This window comes from Ceratotherium simum, chromosome 5 (genome assembly GCF_057802395.1).
Source record: "Ceratotherium simum simum isolate JZ-2026a chromosome 5, ASM5780239v1, whole genome shotgun sequence".
NCBI lineage: Eukaryota > Metazoa > Chordata > Mammalia > Perissodactyla > Rhinocerotidae > Ceratotherium > Ceratotherium simum.
The window spans coordinates 81,893,992-81,909,757 of NC_141904.1; the positions used below are offsets into that span (position 1 = coordinate 81,893,992).

The following is a 15,766-nucleotide window of genomic DNA, read 5'->3' on the forward strand; positions in this document are numbered from 1 at the left end:
GCCAAGACTTGGAAGCAACCTAAGGGCCCATCAAGGGACAAATGGATAAAGAAGATGTGGTATATATACACGATGGAATACTACTCAGCCATAAGAAACGATGAAATCCAGCCATTTGTGACAACATGGATGGACACTGAGGGTATTATGCAAAGTGAAATAAGTCAGAGGGAGAAGGTCAAATACCATATGATTTCCTTCATTAAGCAGTAGATAATAACAACAATAAACAAACACATAGAGACAGAGATTGGATTGGTGCTTACCAGAGGGGAAGGGGGGAGGGAGGAGGGCGAAAGGGATGATTCGGCACATGTGTGTGGTGATGGGTTGTAATTAGTATTTGGGTGGTGAACATGATGTAGTCTATGCAGAAACAGAAGTATAATGATGTACACCTGAAATTTATACAATGTTGTAAACCAATGTTACTGCAATAAACAAAAAATTAAAAAAAAAAAAAAGTTTTGCTCAACCATGTTAGAGGAAAGATTGAAGTATCTTTCTATTCTTTCCACAGAAAATGGTATCATGAAATAATTATTATATGAAGAAATGACCAAGGAATATGTTGCCAAAAATACAGAGGAAAAAGTACTATTAATGTGTGTCAAGCAGTTAATTAATAAAATTATGTGATTTTTCTTGAAAAAAAATAAACATTTTGATATACAAAAAATAAAAAAATAAACATGTTGCTATACAAAAAAAAAAAAGCAGTTAATCTGTCTACAAAAAAAAAATAGAGGGACTTCAGATTCTGACCATACAGAATAGCTGCTATCAGACTTACTCTCCAACCACAAATAACTTTAAAATCGGGACAAAACATATATAAAACAACTGTTTGTAAGCATGGACTATAATCAACATAAGGCTACAATCAGAAAAGAGAAACATGAGGTGATCCAACATTCCCCCAAGAATTTCCCCTGGAAACATTTTCTGGGAGTTGGGTATTGAACTGAAGTCAAAACAGGGACCAGCAATCTCACTGGGTAGAGGGAACAGAGATCAGAGTTCTGGGCAAAGGACTGGAGGGACAGGGTGCTGTACAGGAGGTAGCCACAGAAAGAGAACCCGAAAAGTCCCCTTAGAAATTCTCATCAATTCCTGATCATCTCCAGGGCTGCACAAGCATAAGACAAAACCACAGGATACTTGGTAGCAAGCAGAGCTGGGAAGCTGAGATCCCAAGGGTCAGTGCAGGAAAGTTGCTGGAGTTTGAGCCCAGCCAAAGCTGAGAGACCTGATGAAGATCCTAAACATTCAGTTGAAACCTCACAAAGGCCACACCTTAGAAGAAGGACCATGCCCTAGAAATATAAACAAAACTGAAACAGACCAAACTTAACAAAAAACTAAACCAGGCCTTGACAGAATAAAAGTGAAGAGCTGGTAATTTAACTGCCTGTCAGAACAAAATTCAGCCATCTTTCAAAGAAAGGTAAATCACAGCCTCTCTCATATTTCATCCACAATGTTCAACACACATTTAAAAATTAGGAGACATGCAAAGAAGCAAGAAATTAGCCACTAATCAAGAGATATAACAGTCAATGGAAGCAGAACCAGACGTGATCCAAAGAGTGGATTAGAACACAAGGATTTCAAAATAACTATGAAGAATGTGTTAAAGAAAAAAGATGAAAAAACAGACAAATGAATAAAAAGATAGTGTATTGTAAGAGGGAATTAAGACCCATCCCCAAAAGGATAAAACAAAGAATATGAAACCTACCCATATCATTATCAAATTGCTGAAAACCAAAATAAAGAGAAAATCTTGTAAACAACCAGAGAAAAATAAGACATATTACCTCTAAAGCATGGTTTCTCAACCTTGGTGCTACTGACACTTTAATTGAAACAATTTTCTGTTGTGAGGGACTGTTCTGTGCATTGCAGGAATGTCAATAGCATCCTGCAACCACCACCACCCCGTGAAAACATATCCAGACATTACCAAATGTCCCCCAGGCCCCAGGCGAGAGGGGGTAAAAGAGAAGGCAAACTCACTCCCAGTTAAGAACAATTGCTCTAAGGAAGCAACAGGAAGAAGTGCCACTGACTTCTCAACAAGAAGTATAGAAGCAAGAAGATAACAGAATGATATCTTTAAAGTACAGAAAGAAAACAAAACTGCCAAGAATTCTATTCCCATTGAAAATATTCTTCCAAAATGAAAGCACAATACATTCTCAGACAAACAAAAGCTAAGGGAACTCCTCACCAGCAGACAAGTAATACTACAAGAAAAGTTCTTCAGATGAAGGAAAATGATCCTAGATGGAAGCAAAAAAATGACAACAAGAATAAACAGCTCCAGAAAAGGTAAATATGTGGGTAAATACAAGATTATTGACTGTTTTAAAACAATACTAACAATGTCCTGTGGGATTCATAACATATATGGAAGTAAAATACATCAAAACATAGCAAAAAAGGAGATTAAATAATGCAAAAATACTGTAAAGTTCTTGCATTGCTCATAACATGATAAAAGTATTAATTTATGGTACACTATAATATGTTAAGGGTGTATTTTGTAATTTCTTTGCTAATGACTTAAAAGAGTGACACTAACAAATATAATGAAAAAACTAACAAAAGAGATAAAAATACTCCTAATACCAAAAAAAGGGCAGGAAGGGAGGAGTGTTTTGTTTTAAAAAGAACAAATGGATAAAGAGAAAACAAACAGCAACAAGGTAAACTGTAATCACACTAAATGTAATGGATGTATACTCCAATTAAAAAACAAAGATTGTCAGACTGGATTAATAAATAAGATGCAACTATATACTGTTCAAAAGAAAACACTTTAAATATTAACACCTAGGAAGGTTGAAAATAAAAGAATAAGAAAAGATGTGCCATGTGCCGGCCCCGTGGCTTGGTGGTTAAGTGCGCGCGCTCCGCTACTGGCGGCCCGGGGTCGGATCCCGGGCGCGCACCGACGCACCGCTTCTCCGGCCATGCTGAGGCCGCGTCCCACATACTGCAACTAGAAGGATGTGCAACTATGACATACAACTATCTACTGGGGCTTTGGCGGAAAAGAAAAGGAGGAGGATTAGCAATAGATGTTAGCTCAGAGCTGGTCTTCCTCAGCAAAAAGAGGAGGATTAGCATGGATGTTAGCTCAGGGCTGATCTTCCTCACAAAAAAAAAAAAAAAAAAAAAAAGATGTGCCATGCAAACACTAAGCAAAAAAAAGCTGATATGGCAACATTAATAACAGACAAAATAGACTTTAAGGCAAAAAGTATTATGAGAGATAAAGAGGAACATCTCATTTTGACAAAATAGTCAACTTAATTAGAAGCCATAAAAATCATAAATTATATTCACTTAATATCATAGCTTCAAAACGTGTAAAAAAGCAAAAATTGACAGAACTAAAATAAGATAGTCAATTCACAATACTTGGTTTAACTAATAGCGCATATAAATCTAAACACACCTAACAAAACAGAAAACTCAGTCAAAATACAGAAGATCTGAACCAACTCAATTAATCAAATGGATGTAATTAACAAATAAAAACCATTACATCTGACAAATGCAGAATACACATTCTTTTCAAGTATACACGGCACATTTAGCAGCACAGACCATGTTCTAGGCCATAAAGTAAGTCAAATTTCCAAGGAATGAAATATTTCAATATATCTTCTCTGACCACTACGAATTCACATGCAACTCAATCACAGAAAAACAACAAGAAAATCTCCAAATGTTAAGAAATTAAGCACCATACTTCTAAATAACTCCATAGGTCAAATAACAATGGAAAATAGAAAATATTCTGAGCTGAATGATAGCATAGGGGTTTGGTAATAAAACAGTCCCTAGAGAGCAATTTATAGTTTAATAAAAAAATTGAAAATCAACCTTCTAAGCTTCCAACTTAAAAGGTTAGGAAATGAACAGCATATTACACCCAAGAAGGAAGAAAATAATAACAGATATTAGTAAAATAGAAAATAAGCATACAAGAGAAAATGAGCAAAGCCAAAAGTTGGTTCTTTGAAAAAATTAGTAAACCCCTACCAAGATTAAACAAGTAAAAAATGAGTGAAAATACAAATTACAAAAACAAAGAATTAAAAAGAGACATCATTACAAATCCTACAGAAATTAAAAGATAGTAAGAGGATATTATGAACACTTTACACCAATAAAATTGAATTTTAGACGAAATGGACAAATTTCCCTTGAAAACATCCACTCATCAAAACTAACAAAGGAACAAACAGAAAATCTGAATAGTAGTAGTATCTGTTAAAGAAACTGAACTGTAAACAAAAACCTTCCTACAAAGAAAACTCCAGGCCCAGATGGTTTTGCTGGTGAACTCTGCCAAATATTTAAGGAAGAAATAGTATCAATGCTACACAAACTCACCCAGAAAACAGGAAGAGAAGAATGGTTCCTAATTCATATTAAAGCCAGCATAACCTCAATAACAAAATCCAACAAGTATATTATAGGAAAAAAAAATTATAGTCTAATAATCTCTCATAAATACAGATATAAAAATCCTAAATGAAATATTAACAAATAAATCCTAGAGATAAATAATATAATGAATGCACCAGGACCAAGTGAGATTTATTCCAGGAATGCAAGGTTGGTTTGTTATTTGAAAAAATCAATGCAATTCACCACATTAGCAAAATAAAGGAGAAAAACTATATAATCATCTCAATAAAAGCAGAAAAAGCATTTAATAAAATTCAATACCCATTCATAATAAAGAGAGTCAGAAAACCAGGAATAGAAGGAAAATTTCTCAATCTGAAAGACATCTTCAACAAAACTATAGCTAACATTATAGTCACTAATGAAACTTTGAACATTTCCCCCTAGGAGTAAAAACAAGACAAGAATGTCTACTACCATCACTTCTCTTTAAATTGTACTGGAGGTCCTAGGTTTTGTGGTAAGGCAAAAAAAGTACAAAGGTAGGAAAGAAAGAAAGAAACCTTTTTATTTGCAGGTGACATGATTACGTTCACAGAAAATCCAAAAATCTATAAGCAACTAAAATTACTAAGTGAATTTCTGCAAGATCACTGGATATAATGTCAATAAACAAAAACCAATGTCATGCCTATATATCAGCAAACAGAAGATGAAATTTTAAAATAAATACCACTTGAAATCATTGAAAATATTAAATACTTGGGCATAAATTTAACAAAAATGTGCAAAACTTATGTCTTGAAAACTAGAAAACATTGCTGAGAGACATTTTTTAAATGCCTAAATACATATAGAGATATTCTATGTGCTTGGACTAAAAGATTCAACAACGTTAAAATGCCGATTTTTCCCACATTGATTTACAGATTCAATCAATCCCAATCGAAATACAAGCCACTTTTGGGGGATGGAGATGATACATTTATTCTAAAATTTATATGGAAATCAAAGGCCCTAGAATGCCAGCAGTCTTAAAGGCAACCAAAGTTAAAGGACTAGCACTACTCATTCTAAGGATTTACGATATATCTACAGCATTAAAGCCGTCATATTAGCTTCAAGACAGACAGAGAATAACACAACATAACATGTCTAGTACTAGACCCACACATGTAGTCACTCGATTTACCACAAATGAGCCTTTGTAATTTAGTGAGTCTTTTTAATAAGTGGTGCTAAAGCAACTGAATATCTGTCAAGAAAAAAATGAATCATGACCCTTATCTCTCATACAGAAAAAATAACTTCAATAGGTTCAGAGACATAAATGTAAAAGCTAAAACTATAACCATTCTAGAAGGAAACATATGAAAAAATCTTTATGACCTGAGGTAGGCAAAGATTTCTCAGGCAACATACAAAAAGCACTAATCATAAAAAAAAGAAAAGGAAAAAAAACAGAGAGATAAATTGGACTTCATTAAAATTAAAACATCTGTTCATCAAAAGACATCCTTAAGAAAATGAAAAGGCAAGCCACAGACAGAGAAAAAATACAATGCATATGCCTGACCAAAATACATAAAGAACTACAAATCAATAAGAAAAAGACAAATAATACAATTTTTTTTAATTGGGCAAACAACTAGAACAGACACTTCACCAAAGATAGAAGAAGAATCAATAAGCACATGAAAAGGTACATTAGTCATCAGGAAATGCAAATTAAAACCACAGTGAATTACTATTTCACACTCAATAGAATACTTAAAACTAAAAGGACTAAAAGCACCAAATATTAACCAGGACGTGGAGCAACTGAAACTCTCATACTGCTAGTGGGTGTGGTACAACCAAACTGGAAAACTGCTCATCAATTTCTTATAAAGCTTAATATACATCTACCCTACAACCCAGCAATTCCATTTCTAGATATTTACCCAAAAGAAATGAAAATGGATGCCTACACAAAGATTGCACAAAAATGTTCAGAGCAGCTTTTCTCATACTAGCTATCAACTGGAAATGATCCAAATTCATCAACAGATGAATGGATAAGCAAATTGTGTATAATCACACAATGGATACCGCTCTGCAACAGAAAAGAATGAATACTGATAGAAGCAACAACAGGAACAAATAACAAAGACAGTAGGTGAAGTGAAAGAAAAGAATAAATATATACTGTACGATTCCATTTATATGAAGTTTAAGAACAGTCTGCGATGACAGAAACCTAAACGGTGATTGTCTGTGGGGGAGGGAACTGACTAGGAGCAGAATAAGGGAGCTAGGATGATGGAAATGCTCTACATCTTGACTGTGATGGTGATTACATAGATGTACACATTTATCAAACTTCAGTGATCAAAACTCAAACTTTATGTATTTTATGTATTACATCATATATAAATGTTACCACAGTTAAAAAAATATTTAAAATAATAATGGTAACATTAATTTTTAAAATCTCACAGATATACTAATCAAAAATGCTAAAATTAAATAGACTGGGAATACAAAGTGTTGGAGAGGATATGGAACAACTGGAACTCCTATATTTTGCTTGAGGGAGTGTAAATGATCTAACAATTTGGAAACTAGCTTTAAAGATACCACCGAATAAATGAATGTCTACTCTATGACCCAGTAATTGTACTTCTAGATATATGATAAAAGAAATATATGCCAAAGACATGTACAAGAATGTTCACAGTAGCAGTATTCATAATAGACAAAAACTGGAAGCAATCCACATGTCTATCAATACAGAAATGGAGAAAAAAATTATCCATATATTATCATCTGAAATCAAAAGACTCACAGAAAAAGATCAAATTTTTACCCCAATGATATATTATTTGATTGGATTTCCCTTTCTCTATTGGCTGAAGTCAATAAAACCACTCTTAACATTGATACCTGCTAGGGTTAGTTACTTCACTGAGCAGGAAATGATACAAAAAGAAAAAAGCAGCAATTTTCATTCTGCCTCACAGTTTTACAGAAATCCACAAAACTTCTATTTACATCAAGACATCCTGCTTCATATCTTACTTAACTGCCACCCATAATCTGAATGCTTTGACGCTTTTAAGTATGTCCTAATTAACATTAAACATTTTAAAATGAATAATTAGCATTGAGGGAGGGTGAGTGGATGTGTAGAAGAATCAAGACTGTTCATGAGCTGATAAATATTTAAGTTAGGTGATGGGCACATGGGAGTTCATTATACTGTGTTCTCTATTTTTGTATATGTTTGAACTTTTCCACAATAAAAATTTTGAAAATAAAAATTACAAAAGCTACAGTTGGGAGGAAGGCTAAAAGAAAACCTCAAAGATCTTCACCTTTGAGAGGAAACAGAAATAAAAACATAGAACCACAATGAAGTCTCTTTTCCTTCCAGGATCTGGATTTGGTACAAAGAAGAGTCTAATTAAAGCTTTCACCTCATTATGTCAAAGTAAAACACACACTATTCAACTAATACATAAAACTGTCACTGATAAACCACTTCCACACTACCACACTCTTCAGTGAAGTGCCTACCCTAGAGATAATTCTCCTGTTTGCTTTTATTCTAAATTCAGAGGAACTTATATTCTACTAATCTTCTCACTTACTTCAACACATGCCAAAAAAGAATGTGGCAGACAGTAGCAACATTGCAATGATAAAAATATGCCCAAGCTAAAATTAAAATTCATTAATTTCTTTATGTGCCTATTACTCTTGGGAGGGGAAATATAAGAGAACAAAATAGTTCCATCCTCATGAAGCACACCATAGTAAAGAAGACGCATACATATGTGAAAAGTGCTATGAAGAAAAAAATGAAGCCAACGAAGCCATGTATGAGGAGGGAACAAGCTTGATGCTCTTTATAGGATGGTCAGAGAAGACCTCACTGGAAAGATGACCTACGAAAAATAGAGTCCAAAGAAAGTGGAGGACTAAACTATGTGACTATCTGGGGAAACCCTGTATCACCTAGAAATAACAGTAAGTGCCAAGTCTCTAGGGTCAGAGTGATTAACACGTCTGAGAACAGCAAGGTGGCCAGTGTGACTGGAGCTGAACAACAGGGGAGACAGAGGCAGGAGCCCAAGTCAGAGAAGGAGCTGATTACGTACGGAGCAGAGGATTGCTACTGAGACGACTTAGGCTGCTGCTGCAACTCAGATGGGAAAGCACCTATGGACAGTTTTAAGCATGACCCGACTTTTTATTTTAAAGGTTCCCTCTAGTTGCTGCCCTCAGAAGGACTCTAAGAGAGCAAAAGCAGAAATAAGCCCACCAGGAAGCAATCACGGAAATCTAGGCTGACACTGGCTTGGACTAGGATCATACTGGTAAGGCGATGAAAAGCTGTCAGATTCTGGAAGTATTTTAAAGATAAGCCAACAGGATTTACTGATGGACTGACAGATTATGTGTGAAAGAGACTGGTCAGCATGACTCCAAGGTTTCCGGCCAGGGCAAATGCAAGGACAGAGCTGCCATTTAATGAGTTGGAAGACTGTGGGAGCAACAGATTTGGGGTGGCAGGTGGGGAGCAGCATGGGGAATCAGGAGTTTAGTTTTGACTGTGTCAATCAAGAGCTGCTTTTAAGAGGTCTAAGCAGAGATGTGAAATTAGAAGTTAGATACAGGAGGCTGAAGTTTTGGGGAGAGACCTAGCTGAAGATACAAATTTGGAAGGCATGAAAGTACAAATGGTATTTAAAATTATGAGACTGTTTATGGCAATTCATATAACTTAAAAGTGAGCTGGGTAGGGGCCAGCCCCGGTGGCCTAATGGTTAAGTTTGGCACGCTCCGCTTCCTCGGCCCAGGTTCAGTTCCCCGGTTCTGACCTACAGCACTCATCTATCAGCAGCCATGCTGTGGCAGCAGCTCACATACAAAATAGAGGAAAATTGGCACCAGATGTTAGCTCAGGGCGAATCTTCCTCAGCAAAGAGAGGAAGATTGGCAACAGATGTTAGCTCAGGGCAAATCTTCCTCAGCAAAAAATAAATAAATAAACAACCTGTGTAAAAACGTTAATTCCAAATTTGATACTTAGAGTTAATCTGAATTGGTAATTTTCCCCTTTAATTTCCATCACTCCTATGTATTATATTAAAAGTGTGTTGGTATTACAATGCCTAACAGCATTCATTACAGACACTCAGATATTTTTTGGGTGAATTATGAACTTTTAGAGCTGGGAAAGACCCTCAGAGATAAACCAATATGCTCATTATGACAGATGGCTAAATAGAGTTCCAAAGTTTACTGATTTGCTCAAGGTCACCCAGTTAGTTAGGAAGTGCACTAGATTAGATCCCAGATACCCAGACACTTGGTCTAATAAATTTCCCTCCCCATGTTTTCTTGTTCTGAATAAGTAACTGTGACTCTATAAAGTAGAGGAAAATCTTGCCCATTTGTTAACTATACAATAACCTTACCTCTTCAGAATGCAGCTAAGAATTAAGAGTCAAAATAGGTCTTTGGGTAGACGTGAGCAGTCATAAAATCCATGTAATCAAGTTCACGGATTTCAGTAACTAGCCAAGTCCCTGCAAATGCTTGTTCTCATCTGACACATGTAAATAGCATTCTAGGACCATTAGGTTAAACAGGCAGAGGCCCACCCAAGCACAAATTCTTATTAGCACCTTAGACCATCAACAGAGAATAGGGCAACACAATACAGTCATGCGTCACTTAAGAACAAGGATATGTTCTGAGAAACGTGTCATCAGGCGATTTTGTCATTGTGCGAACATCACAGACTGTACTTACACAAATTTAAACAGTAAAGCCTACTACACACCTAGGCCATGTGGTACTAATCTTACGGGACCACCTCATATATGCGGTTCGTCATTGACCAAAACATCGTTATGGGGCACCTGACTGTATAAATATAGGTAAAATATAAATGATAATAATAATTATAGGAATCTTTTTTAGGTTTTTTTGTTCCAGATACTATGCTGGTTATCTTTTAGTATAACTCTTCATTTCTAATCCTTACAACAATCCCTTAAAGTATGAACAATATTATTCCCATTTTTCACATGTGAAACAGAGGCCAAAGAGGTTTAATATCTTGATCACAATCACATCAGAACTAGCAGGGCCAGGACTGGAACCTAGTTCTGCCTGAATCCAAAGCCAGTATGCTTTCAACTACACCACAGGAAAAAGTGAAATTATATTCTACATACTCCTATGAGATGCTAAGGGAATTACGTGTTACAATTATCATCTAAAATGTTTAAATTCTTGACCTTGGAATAAGTACTTGGGGAAAAATTCATAACTTGATGGTGGATAAACCAAAGCAGTAAATGACGTCTTACACTCTCAATTCATGAAAATAATGATATAGCTGTAAATTGGCTGCTATGCAAAAATATAGAAACAATATTTTCTTACGTCAAGAATGATGTTCACCTTACACAAAAATATTCTAAGTATATTTTGTTCAACCTAATTCCTTAAACAGTTTTATTTATTTATTTTTTGTGTGTGTGAGGAAGATCAGCCCTGAGCTAACATCCATGCTAATCCTCCTCTTTTTGCTGAGGAAGACCAGCTCTGAGCTAACATCTATTGCCAATCCTCCTCCTTTTTTTCTTTTTTTCCCCAAAGCCCCAGTAGATAGTTGTATGTCATAGTTGCACATCCCTCTAGTTGCTGTATGTGGGACGCGGCCTCAGCATGGCCGGAGAAGCGGTGCGTCAGGGCGCACCCGGGATCCGAACCCAGGCCGCCAGTAGCAGAGCGTGCGCACTTAACCGCTAAGCCACGGGGCCAGCCCTCAACATAATTTCTTAAGAACATCATTTTAAATAAAATTGAGTCAAGAAGAAAAACACTTGTTCTTTGAAAATAAAAGGCAAAAGTTAGAAGAAAATGTAAGATCTGAATGTCAGCCTTGTGTCTGAAAACCTCAGGAATAATTTCCAATACCCTCTTATTATTCAGCTTTTAAGAATATTAAATTTTTAAAAATCATATGTCATAAAACGGCAATGACAGATGAGAAAAATGAAAAAAAAATGAAATTGACAACACATCTTACATTTTTGTCATAAAATTAAACTTCCTCCCTCATCAATCTTAAACCAGATTTCACAAAAGTAATGAAACTGATTAGCTTGAATTTTATCCCCACTAATTTTGCAAATGAAGTACCACAGCACTTTAGATAGGACCAATCCAAGAAATGTTCACCGTAAGGGAATTCCAAGAAGAACGGCAATTCCAAGAAGGCAAAAAGGGGGAGAAACAAATGATAAAAATCTATCCCAAATCTACAAAGAATGCTTCCCACTCCACTCCACCCACTATAACGAATAATTAAAGAGCCTATTCCTCTTGGGGGGTGGTGGGGGAGCTCAATCATTCCAAGGCCTCTCTCTCTTTTTTTTTGTGAGAAAGATCAGCCCTGTGCTAACATCTGCCAATCCTCCTCTTTTTTTGCTGAGGAAGACTGGCCCTGGACTAACATCCATGCCCACCTTCCTCCACTTTATATGGGACGCCGCCACAGCATGGCTTGACAAGTGGCGCGTTGCTGTACGCCTGGAATCCGAACCCGGGAACCCCAGGCCGCCGCAGCAGAGCGTGCACACTTAACCACTTGCGCCACCAGGCCGGCCCCCAACGCCTCTCTTTAAGTTACAAAAAGTTCTCTGCACCCAAAGATACTGATCACTTCTCTTCAACAAACAGATGCTATTCTTTGTAACGCTCCCTTTTTCCTAGCAGAGAAGTTGTTATAGTTTCAGTACCAGCTGAAGAAAACAAGCAAGCCCTGAGATACAATTTTACCGACTCAGAGAAAATCCAACAGCCAATAAATTCCTTTCTAAAAACATGGCCCCAGGGGCCGGCCCAGTGGAGTAAGCGGTTAAGTGCGTGCACTCCAATGCGGAGGCCCGGGGTTTGCTGGTTCGGATCCCAGGTGCGCACCAATGCACCGCTTGTCAAGCCATGCTGTGGCGGTGTCCCATATAAAGTAGAGGAAGATGGGCATGGATGTTAGCCCAGGGCCAGTCTTCCTCAGCAAACAAAGAGGAGGATTGGCAGATGTTAGCTCAGGGCCTATCTTCCTCGCAAAAGAAAAATAAAAAAAATAAAAATAAAAACATGGCTCCATCCTTTCTCATAGACTTCCAAATCTAACTGGTGAAGGACATGAAACCAAGAAAAGAAATATCTTTAATTATGAGAATCAGAGAATCTCAGAGTTTCTTAATCTAGGAAAGTATACTACGTTTTTATGACCCTGCTTAGGGAAATAACTACCCAGCTAATTTCTATTATTTCATATTAGGTGGGTTCAGAGTACTAAACTTGGTCATTTTTAGGATATAAACCAATGAATAAATGTGCAATTCTATTGGCAGAAAATGCTTTACATTTTTAGAAGCAATATAAGAATATACCTCTAAGAATGTCCCAACAAGCCTAGAAGTCACACACTCAAATACGTGGGCACCTAACGCTTAACTAAACATAGTATGTTCCTAATAAAAATTCCTGCTTGACTTGCATGATTAAAAACAATTCAAGATATCGTTTGGTAAAACATACCCTTTCATATCCCTTTGGGGGAACAAACTCACTTTCACCATCATGCATTTGACTGTTAAGAAGGAAAGCTATATTTCTGAGCTTTATAAAGTACCAATTACGTATTTCACATGGCACATCATTTTACACGTGTGGAATATATCAGATTAAGAATTAATGGATTAATATATAACAGACAGAAACAATTATAGATACGTGTGTATACATGGGTTAGCACACAGGGATGTATACATGCATATGTTACCCAGCTCTGTCCACTGAGAGGGCCTAGAAGCAACGACACCCCAGTAACAATGAGCATACCCAGCTCCAGATTCTGATTTCTTTTTTTTTTTTTTTTTTTGGCGAGAAAGATCAGCCCTGAGCTAACATTCATGCTAATCCTCCTCTTTTTGCTAAGACCAGCCCTGAGCTAACATCTATTGCCAATCCTCCTCCTTTTTTTTCCCCAAAGCCCCAGTAAATAGTTATATGCCATAGTTGCACATCCTTCTCGTTGCTGTACGTGGGACGCGGCCTCAGCATGGCCGGAGAAGCGGTGTGTCGGTGCACGCCCGGGATCCGAACCTGGGCCGCCAGTAGCGGAGCGCAGGCACTTAACCGCTAAGCCACCGGGCCGGCCCCAGAGATTCTGATTTCTAAATACCATTCTCCAACAAAAGGAACTAGGGCTCCTTGGAAAAATGGTTGATTCTAGGGCTGAGACAGGAAAACTAAAAGATGAAGCTGGAGTACCTCTATAGGACCTAAAAGTAAGAAAGTGCTCAAGTCTACATTTTAACTCTTGTTTTTCATAACAGGAGAATATCTGTTCAGCAAAGGAAAAAAATCCTATTATCACTAGACTGTCCATGTGTGATTAATGACTGTTGCCACTTCCCTTCTTTACCCCAAAATATGCAACCTTGCAATTCACCAATCTCCAAAAGTGCACAAAGTAAAGAGGGGACACATATAAAAGACAAAAATAGTTAGGGGTTAGTCACAAAAATAAATCATACCGTGCAAAATTCAAGCTTTTTACCAGTTCATCTAATACACGGTTATTTTTCAGGTCCGGCTCTGTGACTGTCTAGAAAAGAAAAACAACAGATGGAAAAAGGTCAGAAACAGTAATTAACTTGTCATAATCTTATTTTGAAAATGTGTGACCCATCCTCCTGAGACTCCTCATCCCACTAAGTCTTCCAGGAAAGCCTCCAAATACAGTTCATTTATCTCATACTAATATGGAATTTTAAAACAACAGTGAATCAGTATCTGCTGACTGGAAGTCTCATAAAAACTTTCCAAAGCACCTGGTAAAATCATATATACTCTGTACCGACTAAGATAAAACCTAATATGAGCAAGAATCCTTCTTGAAAACGCCAGCACTAGGCTTTCTCAAAAATTTCTCCTGAAAAGCAGGCAAGAGATTGTTACGGAACCAAGTGGGCTCGCCTCCTGGTGAGTTAAATAAGACTCTACGCCAGTGGAAGTTGTCTCACAAAGTTAAGTGTATTAGCAGCAAATAGGAGGCCATGAGGAATCATTTCCAAAGGCATGGTGTCCCCCAAGAAAGGGAAGCAGGAACTTTTATTTTGGTTGGGGAATGAATACTCAAAAGGGAGAGGCAGGTATTTGCTTGGCACAGGCTCAGTTGGAGAATGTGCTTCCAAATAATGAGGCCTAAGCTCCTCCTAGAGAGATCTTCGCATTAAAAATAAGGCAAAGGTCATGGGCCATAGCTCTTGTGATGAGGCTTGGTCAGTTTCAGGATGGCTGGTGGTTACATCTCTTTAACATACAAAAGGAAAAGAAACAACTTGGAAAAACAGTTCATTGCTTCCAAACCCACCTTTGGAGCCCAGTTGGTGACAAGATGTTTGTTCTTTTATGTGATAATATTAGGAGAGACATAAGGTGTTCAAAGAGTTTAAAAACAAGACTGGTGTTCAGGAATACAAGAGGAAAATGATAAATCTAGTACTTACTCAGCAGGAAGGGTACACAGTTTATCACCATGATGATACCATCCTGACAAAGGCAGTGTCCCATGAGTCGTAAAGAGCTTAGACTCGAGAAACAAACTGGATCATTTCTTACGAAGCATTCTTACATAATAGTTCAGAGAAGTTCAATGACATCCAGACACCACCTACCTACCAGAGGTGCCAAACTAGAACCTAAACCCTTTAGTCCCAGTGTCCTTTCTATTAGACCTTACTGTCTCTTTTTCTTCTTTCTTTATTCCTACTTATGTTTTCTTTGCCTTTTTACCTTCTTTTTCACCTATTTCAACTACTTGAAATGCTTCAGAAACCATAACAGCAAATTTCCTAATGTTTTCCCATAAGGCCTTGTCACTGACTAGGCACCTCAAGAAACTCAAAGGTGGGTTTGGAAGCAAGTCACTGTTTTTCCACCTTGTTTCTTTTCCTTTTCTATGTTAACCAGATGGAACCACCAACCATCCTGAAACTGACCAAGCAAGAAACTCAAGGGAGATGGAACCACCAGCCATCCTGAAACTGACCAAGCCTCACCACAAGAGCTTTGGCCCATGACCTCTGCCTTATTTTTAATGCAAAGATCTCTCCAGGAGGAGCTTAGGCCTCATTATTTGGAAGCATGTTCTCCAACTGAGTCTGTGCAAACAAATACCTGCCTCTCCCTTTTGAGTATTCATTCCCTAACCAAAATAAAAGTTCCTGCTTCCCTTTGTGGGGGTCACCACGCCTTTGGAAAT

The 15,766-nt window shown here is 37.2% G+C and overlaps 1 protein-coding gene across 1 annotated transcript in view; it reads right to left on the reverse strand.

The window, feature by feature from the left end:
* Positions 1-15,766, reverse strand: part of RAD18 (RAD18 E3 ubiquitin protein ligase) — a 257,812-nt gene that overhangs the window by 219,563 nt on the left and 22,483 nt on the right. Inside the window, exon 4 of the mRNA XM_087431391.1 lies at positions 14,037-14,107. Within this exon, the coding sequence (XP_087287517.1) occupies positions 14,037-14,107 (71 nt within the window). The remainder of the gene's footprint in view (positions 1-14,036; positions 14,108-15,766) is intronic.